The sequence below is a fragment of the Xenia sp. Carnegie-2017 genome, unplaced genomic scaffold (genome assembly GCF_021976095.1).
Source record: "Xenia sp. Carnegie-2017 unplaced genomic scaffold, XeniaSp_v1 HiC_scaffold_13, whole genome shotgun sequence".
In the NCBI taxonomy this organism is placed as follows: Eukaryota; Metazoa; Cnidaria; class Anthozoa; order Malacalcyonacea; family Xeniidae; genus Xenia; species Xenia sp. Carnegie-2017.
Window position 1 is genome coordinate 602,763 of NW_025813436.1, and position 15,913 is coordinate 618,675.

A 15,913-nucleotide genomic window follows, 5' to 3' on the forward strand; every position below is an offset into this window, starting at 1 on the left:
TTCTCCTGCGATCTCCTTTTGCGACTACAACAAACAAAAAACAAAGCAATGACAAAATGAGCGTTTGTATACAATAATGATATTCATACGAATATTGGGTATGAAACCTATATCTGACTGATATTGGAAGAACGACGAATTTGAGCATTTGAAATGGTGTACAATTAAACTTTTTTTCCAAATGAAATTTATGCTGATAAATCGGCAGGCTAAATATTATACACAACTGCTCTTGGATTAAAAGTTCGAGATTCAAATGCTGTAAATACATCTTAATTTCTCTCATTCGTCAAATTCTACTTTACTTATTGAATATCGATCTTTTCATTGACTCTGTTTGACTATTACCCATCTGACTTCATCTAACCTCATGAGCACTGTCTGGAAAACCTCGCATACGAGGAATGGCAAATATAAAAATACTTTATCATTTGTTTTACTTTTTCATGGGCCATAAGTAAACAATGATTTTCGTAGAAAATATTAACGCAATGTTTGCAATCACAATTTATGCAGTCAATTTATAAATAAATTCATCATAAAGTTTTTACCAAAGCCTTTATCTGGTTTGCGTTTGAACTTGTGTCCAAACCGTTGACTCCTTCTTTAATTAAGGATTTAGCATTCTCATACTTTGAAACAGCAGAATCATCTACGTAAGATTCTTCACCATTCAACCCACTGACCTACAAGTAATCAAAGAGTCATGTAGAATATATTAACTATAAAATTGAGCTGCTGACATTTTTTTATAAAATTATGCATTATGCAACAAGAATGAAAAACATTACAATAAATCATTTGTCTTGAGATTGATGAAGAAAAACCTTATAAATTCCACCATAAATATTTATACTCTGTCTTTGCAATTGAATATCTATTTCTTAGAATTTTCTGAACCCAACTTACATTTACAATTAAAATAATTCTCTAGATATTGTAAACTGCTGCCATTAAGAGTGTTGATCTCGGGTTTTTTAAGTGAAACTGTTTGGATTCTTTTTTGGGAATTTATTTTGATTAGTAATTTTCGGGATTTTTTATTATAAATAGGGGAATTAAAATTTAAGGAAGTGCTTTTTGTGAAATTTTTTTCGATTTATAAGCGATTGTGCCACACGATATAAAGATAAACTACGCAGCCTAACCAGTTAGCTGTACATCTCAACTGGTAAAAGGCTGTGGCTTGTACATAGGACCAAAATTTCAATGAAAGAAGTGACAATGTGTGTATTGAGTGTAGTGATTTAATATTTGCTTCAAGGAGGCTGGGACTTTAGGAATTTGAGATCTTTTAAGCTTTAGGATTTGAATTAAATTACATTGGGGAGTATAGTTCATGCAATGTTTATAGCTTTCACCAATCAAAATCTCATCAACTACATGCTGCACATTGTCCTTTACAATAAACTAACTTTTCTCAGCTATCGTGTACTGATGTCTACTTTCTTGGGGATTTTGATAAATGTCATGTGAAATTAGAACACCATACACAATTATATGCAAAAATAAGTTGACATACTGTTGGATCTTGTAGTTCTCCAATTTCTTTTGGTGTTTGCTGTTGTAATGTTTCTTGCCCTTGTGGCCGCTATATACAATAAACAAATATTGAATGAAACAGTTTCCTACACACCTTTTATGTGAAAGGAAATTTATAGGTTTGGTCATTCAAATTAAAACTCATGAAAATAAAAAATAACTACACAAGGATGAAATTTGGCACTGTACATAGGACCAAAATTTCAATGAAAGAAGTGACAATGTGTGTATTGAGTGTAGTGATTTAATATTTGCTTCAAGGAGGCTGGGACTTTAGGAATTTGAGATCTTTTAAGCTTTAGGATTTGAATTAAATTACATTGGGGAGTATAGTTCATGCAATGTTTATAGCTTTCACCAATCAAAATCTCATCAACTACATGCTGCACATTGTCCTTTACAATAAACTAACTTTTCTCAGCTATCGTGTACTGATGTCTACTTTCTTGGGGATTTTGATAAATGTCATGTGAAATTAGAACACCATACACAATTATATGCAAAAATAAGTTGACATACTGTTGGATCTTGTAGTTCTCCAATTTCTTTTGGTGTTTGCTGTTGTAATGTTTCTTGCCCTTGTGGCCGCTATATACAATAAACAAATATTGAATGAAACAGTTTCCTACACACCTTTTATGTGAAAGGAAATTTATAGGTTTGGTCATTCAAATTAAAACTCATGAAAATAAAAAATAACTACACAAGGATGAAATTTGGCACTGAACAGGAATTTTGTGAACGATGGGATATGGGACAGAAAAAATCACCTTTTTGACTCGAACACGTTTGTCGGGCACATTTCGATCTTTATCCCTATATTCCTTTAGTTCTTCTTTCAAGCTCCTTATTTCATCCTCTTTTCCGCTGAGTTGCAACTTCAATGTCCGTATCTGATCTTCATGTTTTTTGTGAGAAGCGATGCAGAAACTATTTTTGCATTCATTGTGACTGGATATCTTACTTGTATCACAATGGATTAAATTTTCCTAAAAAAGGACATTTATTAATGTTTTCACTGGTCACTTATTTTGTCCTATAAATAGTATTGAGACACAAGTCTATTATATTCGTAGTGACATTGTCTTTGTCCATTCAGGGTTGAATTTGAGAGTTGCCATTTTAAGTAATGGATCTACATGGAAAAACTGTCCGGACGCGACTTCAATTATTTAAAAAAAATAAAATGTTGCGAGCCTTATATATTTGTTAGGTATTACTCGGGGCACTATAAAAACAATAGTTTCTCCATGTATGGCAGGATTTTCTCTAAAAGATCTCAAATCAAGCAAGTGAAAATGCCCTCTTCGAACAATAGTGGGATGATTTTGAAGCCTCACTTAGGGCCTGTTTATATGAGCTTGGCTGGGCCACTTTACCGGGCTAGCCTGGCAGTTGCGAGATCTCGCCTCTTTTAGTATTTACATATAATTTCAAATTTGATTCATATGAGAGGCAGGCTGGCCCGTAATGCTGGGATATCGCTTAAGCGAAGCGGGATCTCATATTAAACGGGCTCATGTGAATGCACTTGGCGAGCTATCCCAGCATGCCGGGTGAAACATTGCACTAGTGCGCATGCTCATTAAATTCAGTTCGATGCAAAATACAGGACAAGCAAATTGACAACTTTCGGTGAACCATAGAATAATGCATAACATTAATGAATTTCTTTCAGCTTATAAAAGTGAAATATTGGGATTTGGACTTTAAGAACACACTGGAGAATTTACAGGTTATTATCGTTATACCGGACATATTTTTCTTCGGGCTACCGAATGAAAGCCCGAGTTTGAAATTCGGATTATCCTATATATCGTGAAAAACACAAATCTGGCATGACTGATCCGAAGTCGTTGAACTAACCTAATTCCTTCTAGGATCGTTTCACGCGCGAGTGTCACTTATGGCAATTATTATTATGAAACATGATTTACTTGCATGTCAACAATATGTTGCCACATTTGAAATCATTATAATACACAAATATAACCAAATACTGTTCTCGAGTAGCTCGAGTGAATGCCTGATAGGTGTCTTGTTTTGTGAGAAATATAACCTACGACTGACAGGTCATTCTGTGAAAATAAATTTGTGTATATATTTACTAACGATCATTTACATAATGCACTTGGGTTTTATAACATAATAATGTACGAGCATACTTTGTTATATGTACAAGATCTTTCGATACAAAAAACAAATAACTAAACAATGATAAAATATATATGTGTATTTTAATGATATTCATTGTGGAGAGAAAGGAATTCTTTAAAAATACACTGACTGAAATTTAACAGTGACGAATATGGGCCACTTTCTTGATTATAAAAGAAGCATAACCTTTGAAATGGTATAAAACGTACGCATTAATGCGTAAAAAAGAAAAAGGATCAAGCTCATACTGGTAATAATACATTGTTTTTAAACATAATATGTCATGGCGGAGTAAAATAAAATTTTTTCTCTATAGTACTGTCAAGAAGAGTACTAAAACCCTTTAACAGCCTAAAATTGGAAAAAAAAAACAGAAAATTGATTTGGAGTTGCATAACCTATAACTATACTATATGCTTTTCTTAAAAATATATGTTTGTTGTCCTGGTGCATCTTCTTGCAAAAATAGTCGTACAATGCTACTGCTGATTTATTTTATCTTCCCCAACAATTCATCAAGCTTTTGTTTATTCTCAACTTTTTATGTATACCTCAAAATCGTCCAAATCTGGTAAAGCGTTCTTTTTAGAACAATTTGAAAAATGGTCATCTTGCGTCTCGGCCATGATGATCTGACATTGAAAATAAATTTCACGTTAATCTTTCAGGACAATGCCTACATGCTGCTCATTTCATTGAGAAGCAGCCTTTCAAGTGAAATGTTTGACAACATGTAAACAAATGAAGATTTTACCACTTTAGATTTTGCTTTCAACACTTCGTAGATCTTTTCAACTATTGAATAAATTTCAAGCTCTGCAACTGAAAAGAGAAAAAATAAAGAAAATCAAAAAATTTTGTCGCAAAGAAACTTCTAAATATCCTTAGTTCAAGTTTAAACATCAAAATAAATTATAAAGACCTATGATATGGAACACGTAGAGAATGTATTCTATTGCATGGAGTATAAGCAGTACATCATAGTGAACAAACGTACCATTACGTCACTATGTCTTGATTATTATGCGGGGTTTTATTTAATTTGAAAAGGCATTCTTATATGATTTTTTTTTTAATAGAAGAATTTTCAAGATTTTTGGTACAAGGAACAACTTTTTTGGGCGAGCAGCCTCCTAACCCACCGTCAAATTTGTGGAGATGTCAATTTTTCGGGCATGTCAATTTATCTATTTAATCTCGTGCAGTTAATTTTATGAAAGTTTTTAATCCAAACCAGCGCAATTTATACAATAAAAGAGTGAATTGAAATGCACGTAAATCTAATCTAACGAAACTTATGCTATAAAAGTTTGGATTGTGAATCTAATCTATGGAAGGAATGCAAATAATGGAAAACTGATTTTAGAAGGAGAAACGCTCAGAAAATGATTTGCGAATTCGTAAATCGTAGGAGCGAAGGCTTACAGTTACAGTATCCAAATTTTTCAATACTTGGTGTAAAAATCGACATTTTGTAAATATCGACAAGTATCGATCCTTGGTATCGGGTATCTTACAAATGAGGGTGATTTGGGAAGCTTGGCATAGTAATTTTCTAGTGATTGATAGTAGTAGATAGTAAGTGATTGCAATCTAATATTTAGCGGTTTGATATTATGATATATTGCAAAGACTGATATTTTAAAGGACCAAGTCAGTGTTAGCTACATTTTACACAGCATGCACATGTTGGTATAAAAAAGATCTAGCCACTTGCCACAGGGACAGCGGAAGCAAGAGACAAAGCAGATAGGACAAGCTTAACTTGAATTTGCAATCTCAAAAAACTGCAATTATGATCTTCACATGGTATGTTGCCTCCAATAATTTCATCCGCTGAGTTAACCATGCGAATGACCTTTAATATGTTCTGACCGAATGACGTTCAAAAAAAGGTTGCATAGTCCAAAATACGTAAATAAAAATTAACTGACAAGTTCCTATGCACATAAAATTTGGAACAATTCTCTCCATTTCGAAAATAAGAAATGCTGCCTATAAAACTGTGCCTGAGAAAAAAAGCCAATCTTTGGCTTCAAGTGTTACGTTGCTGTATTCATTTGGTAAAGACTTCAAACTAAACTACACATCTCGTGTTCCACTGAAAATACGACTCTCAAATATCGATCAATGCCAACCTAATACTATCGTCCTCTAGCTCTTTCGATGTAGTTTAACCAGCATTGGAGAACAACGACCCTTCTTCTCCTATGTAGGTAAATAATTTGTCAAAACTTACTAGCCGAAGGTTTGTCTCAGAACTTAGTTTTCTGAGTGGTTGTCACTACTACGAGTTAATTCCTGTAATGCAAACCCCCTGCCAATTCCCAACTCATGAACACTCATTTATTTACGATGTGATGATAATTACTTTGCTTATCTTCGTGGGGGGTCTAAAACTAAACAATAATGGCAGGCACAGTGACACACTCTTAATGTAAAATGTACATTACAGAAATAGCCTTTTTTGATTTTTTTAAACATCCAGTCAATTATTTGACGTCGTCATGATATTTCAAATATCTACGTACGACAGTGTTTATGTATGTCGAGGATAGTCACCGTCTGAACGACATAGTCGACATTAAAGAATCAAGTGCACGCTTGAATTGAATTGAAACCGATTTAAGCGTCTGTTGATTAACAGCTGGGCAGCAGTCATGATTATAATAAAAAAAGTTTCACTTGGCAAAGATTTTGAAAATTCTTGTATCTACCAGCAAGCAAAGTTCAGAAAGGTGATAATTTTTACCATAAATCATAAATCTCTGTTTCAGTGTTTTGTTTGCAAATGTGTGTACAGGACTGCAAGTGTTTTATCGTATGCTCATCTATGCTTAAGAAATACAAAATTTTCCACACCCCACAGCGCATGTAATGAAAAAAGACAATAAATGTAGTTTGGATGTGATACGACAGTGAAAAAATTCAAAGAAGAATATAAATATATATATATATATATATATATTGTTATTGCTACTGGCTCATAAGTCATTGATTATTAGATAAGTAGCTCACCCAGATTAAGAATTTCTAGTTTCTGGTGCAACATAACATTGTTGATATTCATTTTAAGTTGAGCTACGCAGCTTTTACACAGACACATAGGTACATAATCCATTTATTCCTCGATTTTCTCATATTTTTTATTCATGTTAAAAGTAATACTATTCAATGTACATAGTGATTAGTTTCAAACAATGGGGGCTCTGGGATGGAGGTGGACAATTAGAATGAACTGGGATAGCGAGAAACTTAAGCTGAACTAAATTTTTGGAAAAGCCTTTTAAAAGAGTTTTCATGCTGGTTGCAAATGTTAAAATAAGAAAAGAAAAGTGATTCTTATCTAATGACGAGGATTCAAACATAGCATAAAATTGCATTGCAAAGTGTATTTACTTCAGAATTTTTTTGCAGTCAAAGAATTTATGGCTAAAATGTAAAAATCACTAGGGCCACAACATTACCAAATGTAAAAATGTATTTGTGGTTAAAGCACTTCTAATTTCAATTTTATTTTTTGTCTTTGAAATCCATTTTTTAATTCAAAATTTTTAGAATAGGCTATTTTGATTTCTTAATTGCATTTTTCTTTCCCTCCAGGTGTTATGAAGATAAAGTATAAACCTATGTATCCAATGCCAGATCCCAAAACACCAAGTCACTACATAAACTCAGTGAACAAAGAAAGTGTGTGTATGTTTAAATCCTCCTTCATCGACATTTATGACAAAATTTTACACTTTGTGTAAAATATAAACTCATAGACAACAGTATTCAGAACGTGACTAATCAAATAATGCTTCACATTGGTGAAGTTGAGCAAAATGCTTTAAATAAACAGCCCAAAGTCCTCAGAAGGATAAGAAAATGCTGCAACCCAGAAAAATAACATCAAACATTACCTCATATTAAAGATAAACATAACATGATGTAGTCATTGTTTTGAAGCTTTATTGATGCTCATTTGATTTTTCCAAATGATTATATAGACAAAGATATTCTGTGGTACTGGTGTCATAAAGTTGAAGGGCAAAGTTGTATGATTAAATTGCTCCATGGGAAATTTAGGAGATCAGAGATTTTCCATTACATGTGGTTTGTCCAGATACAATTCATGGTCTACACAATTTACTGGCATTAAAAGTTTTGCCTGAAATATTTCATGCTTAGATTTCAGTGAATTTCTTTAATTAATTTTCAATTTCAGTCAATGAGCAATTTTGAAGTTGTAAACAAGGCGAATGTGGATTGTAGGTGACAATTACGAAAGGTGTTAATTAGCGGGTAAAGATAGGAATCTTCAAAACTTCTTCAAGTGAATAATTTCTTTTCATAACTTGTCCCCAGCTGTTAATCAATGGACTGACTAAACTTTATCGTTATACAAAAGAATAACACCTGCTAATTTAATTACAACTGTTTTGGCCATTTTAAATCATGCAAAAAATCTCAGAATGTTGGCATCTAGCTCAGCGCCATACACGATTCACTAGACTTACATCTACACAAATATATTTACCTCGTTAATGGATGGTTTTCGTTCAACGTTCAACGAATGGTAGAGCTGAGATAATGGCGTCATTAAAAATCCACTTTAACTAATAATTATATTATTTTGTAACAAAGTACAAGTACTTACTTGAAGTAATGTCCTTGGTGCAGCCGGTGAAATTACTAGTGATTCTTTGGCAATATGGCAAGCCAAACAATAATCGAGATTATTTCTATAATTTTTATCCTGAGCGAAGTTTTCTATGCACTGGTCGAGATTTTATCAACGAACTCTACAACAACTAGAAGGCTAACTCAATATACACGTGCCTAGTCTAGGCTGAAGCCATTTAAAAGCTGATTTGCCGCTTCGCCAGTATCTCGCGTGGACTGTTTTATTTGCGTGACGAATTGTTTTGCAACACTGATCTGATAATAGACTGGGTATAGCTTCTAAAGGTAGCAAAAGTGAAGCCTAATTATATATGCAAAATTCACTTCCGGTTACCACGGATAACATGGATAACATGGATTTTCCAATATTTAAGACCTTTCGCGACTCCTTACTAACCTCAAGTATTAGTCATGGATAAAACAGGTTATGCGAATCGATGTGACATCAAAATGATTCCGATAGCTGTAAAATATCGACGTTAGTGGTGATTTAAAAGTTGTACATGCGAGAATGTATTTTGTCCCATCGTTGCCAATGCAAGATAGTTCACTGCTCGCTTTCCAATTTCTGAGGCAGTTATGATCTAGTATACGTTTCAGTTCTTTAGAAATGAGGTTAGTTACTTTTATTATCATTCTTTCTTTTTGTTGAGAGATTGTTGACATTTTATTTTTGCTGTAACTTCATTTTTTCATGAGCAAAGTACTACTGATGCTTAAACAAGACAAGTCTATTTAGTTTCTTTCGCACTTTATCTTTAGTTTCCATTTCTGTGGTTGTTTTTCCCAAATGGTATAGTCGCACCTTGCTGTAGCATTTAGATATGGTCTTAATTAATGAGTAAATATGATTTTCGTGAACAGTAGTATCCAACATGTGTGCATCGACATCCTTGAATGTGGTCCTCAAATCTATATCATTTACTACAGACAAAGCAATAGCATCAGGAATTCCTTTCCCTTGCGGTAAATTTCCATCTGTAGCTGCCAACATTCTCTGAAAGCACCTCTCTGTTTCATTGCATATTACTATTACACTTGCTGTTGGCCTAAACAAATTACCCCTGTCTTTTAAAGTCAGGAAAGCAGACTCATTTTTGTAGTTTATTGAACCGACTGCTTCATGACAAACAGGACAATTTATTTTCTTTTGCACCATCTGGGCAACATAGCCAGCCATGTACGACATTGCCGCCTTTTTAAATTCAGATACAGTGGAAAAGCTTGGTGCATCACTATAATCTTCATCCTCATCTCTGTTGTGATTTGTCCCTTGTAAATCATACTTTCGGATGAGAGCAGCATCATCAATTGTCGTACTTGATTCTTTGTTTGGCTCGGATCGGCTGGGAACCTGGACAATCAATAATAAATAGGAATTTTGTTTTGTTCTTATTTGTAAAACGAGAGCAATGGACGTTTACGTAGACGTCATAAATAATTATAGCTATTTTTGTATTTTTCTTGTTCCCCTTGTAACAGCTACAATTTACGAAAAACAGGTGAATTAGTAATTGATAGAGATAACTTTATACCTGTGAAACGAGCGAGGTTGTTGCCTTTTTGTCGCAGTCTCTTCGTCAGGTGAGCCATCACTATCACTCCGATTTAACTCAGTTGTTTTATTTTTTTGTCTTTTGTTGCAGCTGAATGCACAACATTGCATCCCTAGTCTACCCATTTTTTGAATCAATCACAGTTACTTTTTTAAATTTTTTAAAGAATTCAGAATCGCAGATGAAAGCAGTAACTTCGTGTATGAAAACAGCACCAGTTTATAATTCCACGCCCTTTTTCCACTGATCTGATCTGATCTATTATCAGATCAGTGCCTTTTTCACACTGGTCTCAAAAATAATGTTCTTATACTCAGAAATAATGTAAATTAAAATCTCATTTTTTCCTCTAAATTTAATTTTCCTCTTCTAAGTGCTAAGCAAATTCCAGAAGTTAGTATGAATGTAATATTAATGCCTTAAATATTTTTCCAAAAACATGAAAATTATTCTTAAGATATGAATGTAGTTAGGGATGGTATGAATATGAATTGCAGTTGACATTAGAATCCTTTTCAGCAATAGTTTGATCATCAGTCTTGACTCTTGTAGTAATAAGAAAGACAAGAGCTTTATTCCACTTGTAAAGTGTGACTTCAACAATCCAACAGTTGACCAATTTATAGCTGTAGACAATAAACTGTTGCTGAGAAGCAGTATTCATGGCTGTAAAGGAATTGGCACAAGACAATGTGAAACTGATATACTGGATACAATTGGACACACTTATAATTATAAACCGTGGACACAGTCATATGTTGCTGTTGATAATTTAAATTACCTTAAGGGACAAACCAAAACCAAGATGATTATAAAGAGGGCCTAAAAATTCATACCTGGCTGGCTACATTACCTTGATGTTTCAAAAGCAGTATACTAAAGTGTCCTAATGTGTGTAGAACACATTTGTTAGATTTTAATGTCAATGAAAATCTTACTTCTTTGAATAATTAAGCGCAAAGTGCGACTATACCATTTGAGAAAAACAACTACAGAAATGGAAACTAAAATAAAGTGCGAAAGAAACTAAATAGACTTGTCTTGTTTAAAGGGGAACTCCACCCAAAAATAATGTTGGTCTTAAAAGTTCCATTTTTATGCAAAGGTTACTATATTTTGAAATTTTTACATCAGCTATTTTATTTTTGACAAAATCGCGTCTTCAAGTGCGCTATTTGAGCTGTTTTGAGGCTTACCAGCGTGGGCACAGAAAGCGTCAGCGGAAATTATTTTGACGTCATATCGTCAAACCGATTTGGAGTTGAGTTTACAACAAAGTAAAATAATAACGAACAGCCTAGCACAAAAACAAAACAATCGCTTATAATGGCTTTTTTTGGAAGAACCTCGGCCTAATTCACCAATCGATAGTGAAATGGAAGACAATCCAACAAACAATATTCGGCCATATCAGTTTGAGCCCGAATGGCCGGCTGATGAACACGAAGAAGCTCACCAGTTTGAGGATAACGAAGAACAGGAATTTTTGTATATTGACGATGAATCTCGGCGCGACAATCTTGAATGGTGGGTAGTAAAATGTTATATTATTCTAGACCATTGTTTCTATCTCAAAAGTACGTTTTCAGTTTTTGAAGTTGACCACGTCCACACACACATAATACTTTAGATTTTAAAGTTTTATTGAAAGATACAATTTTATTGAAGTTTTGACATTTACTTTTCAAGATCCTTTCTTTTAACATATTCAGGTGTCAATGTGGTAACTGCCAAATAATGGATAATAACGAGGAATGTTTATGCTGCAAAGAGATTTCCAATATTTGTGACAAAAATTTAGAGGCAGTAGAAACGAATGAGACCACCGAAGTCCCTTTGTGCATTACACAACATCCTGGTTTTGAGCCTGTTTGTCTTAACAGGTGGGTTTTACAAACAGCTTGGTACCAGTACAAGCAGCAATATGAGGTAGCATATGATGGGCCCGAAGACAAACTGTACCGCCATATTGCATATAGACAGTTGGCAAGATGGTGCTGGGGTGTCTTGGGTAGAGAAGAGAGAGTCATCTTGCCATCATGTGCAGTTACTCGCATTAGAGAAACATTTCCTCCACCTGGCCTTGCAGAGGAATTTCAATTTGAAGGCTTTCACTATGTTGATGAATGAAGTATTTTATTATGATATAGGTATACCCATTACAATTACTTTGTATGTCAATATTAAAGTGGCATAGCCAGCTCATTTATAGGTCATGCTATGCACATTTATTATTATTAATTTATTACAAAAAAACAGATTTACAAAGAAATGATTATAAATGTGGCTTGGCTATTACACTGGTTATAATATAACTATAATTAATTACATGAATAGTTTGTGTAATGAAGTGGTGAAACTAGCTATAGCAAAAGGTTTTGCTATGTTAATATTTAAGAATGAACATTTTTTAAGTAGTACAAAAGTTGTCTTCACTGATTCAACGTCATATTATATGGGTATGGCAAAACCTATTGCCATAGCTAACATCACCACTGACATTTTATGCAAATCTAGACTGATGTTCCTTCACAAGTACTTCTTTCCTGGGTGGACATGATTTAGAAATGTTCTTTGGAAGATTCTCGCCATGATGTAGAAGTTCAATCTCCTCAGTTTTGCATGCATTCACAACCTCCGCAAGTAGTTTATCAATGTACTGGTACTCTTTCTTTTCTTTCATTGCTTTTACAACCCATTGCTTCTGTGTTTTAGCAAAAATCATTTTGTAACGGTCTTGCCCTTTGTTTGTCCCTGACTTAATGACTGCTTTATCATGTTTAATATTGTTGTTGTGATCTAATGCTGCTAACTGAGTGCGGGCTACCATCCCAGGAAATGAAAAATGCTCTCGCTTTGGGCAATATTTCAGTAAATGTGGTTAAGGACAGACTTCCATTTTTCCACCAATTCTTCTGCATTCTTGTTACAACTTGCAGAGCACCACCAAAGATGATTAGAAATCGACTTAATTCAATGGGACAAGTCATCATTTCCCTTAATGTTAGCCTTCTTTGTTAGTTTTTTTGTGACAGATTTAGACAAATGCCACACATCATATTGGTAATCAATATGAGGGTGTTTGTTTTTCATAGCACTGGCAATCGAAACATGTCTATCTGTTGTTATTCGCAGGAACTAGCTTTTCAACTTCAGACAGACATCTTTCAAATGCTTCTTTCTCCATAGCATTAGAAGAACTGACTTCAGTACTTTGCACAACATTAAAAGTTACTATCTTACCAGAGTCAGCCATCATTGTATAAGTACCATACTTGGCATTATGCCCTGGGCTATCACATCGACCATCACCATTCACATTAAGACTACCAGACCTCTTAGCTTCGGCAATAACAGCTGATTTCTCCTCTTTCCAAGCTTTGTCAACAACAGGAAAAAGATACTGCTTTTGAAAGCTGTAAAAACTGGTTTTTCCAATAAATTCGAGATTCATGAAAGATACAAATTGGCTGATTCTTTCATAAGTGTTTCCACTAAATAAAGTTGATGCAGCCAAAAGCAAATTTCCAGCTGGGACATTCCTTATGAGTGGTTGAGATGTCCATGTTGTGTGATGACCATTTATACAAAAAAGATTAAATAATAGCAAACTACCTACAGTGTTTTCTTCACATTCAATTAATACACCTTAATATAGGAAACTACACCTTAATTCTATGCACGAAAGGCTATTTTTACAATGGTTTTATGTAGGATTATTTTCTAACCGTAATGAGTTACACAACCATGTTTATTATTATTCAATGTTTATTAAGGGCAATAGATTGGTTTCACATCAGTGGAAACTGTTGTTAAGGTTGAATTCGGAGGACAAGCAAACGGCATTACGCACAGTTTCCACACAAAGAAACCTTCGTATTTTTTAAAAAATAATATTAATTGACATTCAAGTTCTATATGTAGTGCGGAAACTGTGCGATAATGGCCTTTATGGATGTGAAACCGTTCTATTAAAACAGAATACAAATAACCAGCTCAATACTTGCATGTAAGCTATAAAAGTTGCTTGTGTATATACCTACGAATAAAAAATTCTGACGTTTCGAAAAGAAACATTTTGTGATTAGGAGAAGCATTTTGACGCAAGTTTATTATGACTGTGCAATGACTTTACATAAAGCTTTGAGGAGCAATTGACGATATGACGTCAATACAAGCCGCTGACATATTTCTGCTCCCACGCACCGGATGCCCTAGCTGCAGCATTTCAACTCATTTTTTGTGAAAATATTGAATCAAACAAACAAAAAAATTGCCGCATATTTATTTTTACGGGACAGACAAAGTTTAAGACCAACATTATTTTTGGGTGGAGTTCCCCTTTAAGCATCAGTAGTACTTTGCTCATGAAAAAATGAAGTTACAGCAAAAATAAAATGTCAACAATCTCTCAACATAAAGAACGAATGATAAAAAAAATAACTCACCTCATTTCTAAAGAATTGAAACGTATACTAGATCATAACTGCCTCAGAAATTGGAAAGCGAGCAGTGAACTATCTTGCATTGGCAACGATGGGACAAAATACATTCTCGCATGTACAACTTTTAAATCACCACTAACGTCGATATTTTACAGCTATCGGAATCATTTTGATGTCAAATCGATTCGCATAACCTGTTTTATCCATGACTAATACTTGAGGTTAGTAAGGAGTCGCGAAAGGTCTTAAATATTCGAAAATCCATGTTTGTAAACGTTATCCGCCATACATTTCTATAGTAATTTGTATCTCGCCATGGTAACCGGAAGTGAATTTTGCATATATAATTAGGCTTCACTTTTGCTACCTGTAGAAGCTATATCCAGTCTATTATAAGATCAGTGTTTTGCAAAAACTGCTAACTTGGAAATACAATGCTAGCTTAAATGCTTTATTTTCTTCAAAACCGTTTGCAAAATTTGGTTATTAATGTGTTAAGATGCATTGTGGACGTTCCAAGACATGTTTTGTATACGTAACGCTGTATTATATAAAACATAAACGGGAGAACTTGCTTCGAAATATGAATTTCTTATTTGTCGTCGAAAGACCAAAAATTTAAGATAAAACTGATAACAGGTAGTCTGTGTCTTCGAAGCTGTGCAAAATACACAAAATCCACTTTCAAAGTTAGACTTGCTTTGTAAGAATTTCCCATGCTCTTTTTGTAATGTGTGAAAGGGATGATTTGAAATTTTGAATTGTGGGTGATTGTTAATTCTTGTCATTTACTCCTCCCACTTCTTAAGAACTGGTGGAATATTTGACATGCATTCATATTTGTGTATTGAGCATTTTATCAGCAAGTTCATGCTTATAAATAAATAGCCAAGTGTACACTATGACAAGTATTGCTAATATAACCTGCTCTACATAAATGCCAAAAAGCAACCCTCAGTGGTTTGAACCAGAGAACCATAAAGCAAACAAAGCTATATCATGTATCAAAATTTTATAGTATATCATATTGATCGTGAAATTAGTTTTTTCTTGTCGTACAGATGATGATAAATGTATATGTAATATATTAAATTTTAGGATGTGTGTTTAAAATGTTTGGTCATATTTGTGAAAATATATGATGATTCTATAATATTTGACTAATAATCTTTTTTCATACTTGTATTACATTACAATTTTTTCTTAAGTGTTTCAAAAGTTATGAATATGAAGTGTCAATTGTGTTTTTGTCTTTTTTTTTAACTGGGTATTGACCCTTTTGACGCTTGAGAAGTATGGGTGTTCGGATCCAGATGTTTTCATTCTGTCCTTCAATTTTACATATCCACTTCGCAGCTTCTTCAGCTTTATCTTAATTTGATCAACAGTCCTTTCTGTATGCGACTCTTCTTTCATGATTCTTTGTATATTGTTAAACAATTCTTTATTTGAGCTCATACTATCAATGTTGTTTTGCACAGTTTCCGAGTTATAAGCGTTCAAAAGAGCAACTGTTTCCTCGTTCGTCCATTTAGCACCCGCCAT

The 15,913-nt window shown here is 33.8% G+C and overlaps 2 protein-coding genes and 1 long non-coding RNA gene across 3 annotated transcripts; 2 read left to right on the top strand and 1 right to left on the bottom strand.

Annotated features, from left to right (window-relative positions):
• The first annotated feature begins 6,116 nt into the window (after positions 1 to 6,116).
• LOC124448561 lies at positions 6,117 to 7,858 on the top strand. Its single transcript, XR_006949149.1, has 2 exons — positions 6,117 to 6,437; positions 7,303 to 7,858. It is a non-coding gene; the product is annotated as an uncharacterized LOC124448561 (long non-coding RNA).
• Positions 7,859 to 11,201: 3,343 nt separating this feature from the next.
• Positions 11,202 to 12,160, top strand: LOC124448437 (P2X purinoceptor 7-like). The gene is made up of 2 exons (XM_046999456.1): positions 11,202 to 11,450; positions 11,636 to 12,160. Exons 1-2 carry the CDS (start codon positions 11,299 to 11,301, stop codon positions 12,051 to 12,053), a joined length of 570 nt encoding a protein of 189 aa, XP_046855412.1. The 5' UTR covers positions 11,202 to 11,298; the 3' UTR covers positions 12,054 to 12,160.
• On the bottom strand, positions 12,039 to 15,913 carry LOC124454517. Its single transcript, XM_047005313.1, is given in 3 exon segments — positions 12,039 to 13,062; positions 13,064 to 13,571; positions 15,718 to 15,913. Coding segments are annotated over 3 exon segments (870 nt in total). The 3' UTR covers positions 12,039 to 12,896.

Bases quoted from the DNA above. Each gene is read 5' to 3' on its own strand.
- LOC124448437 (XM_046999456.1), top strand. From the start codon at position 11,299: ATGGAAGACAATCCAACAAACAATATTCGGCCATATCAGTTTGAGCCC. The intron at 11,451-11,635 runs GTGGGTAGTAAA...TAACATATTCAG, and splicing joins CGGCGCGACAATCTTGAATG to GTGTCAATGTGGTAACTGCC.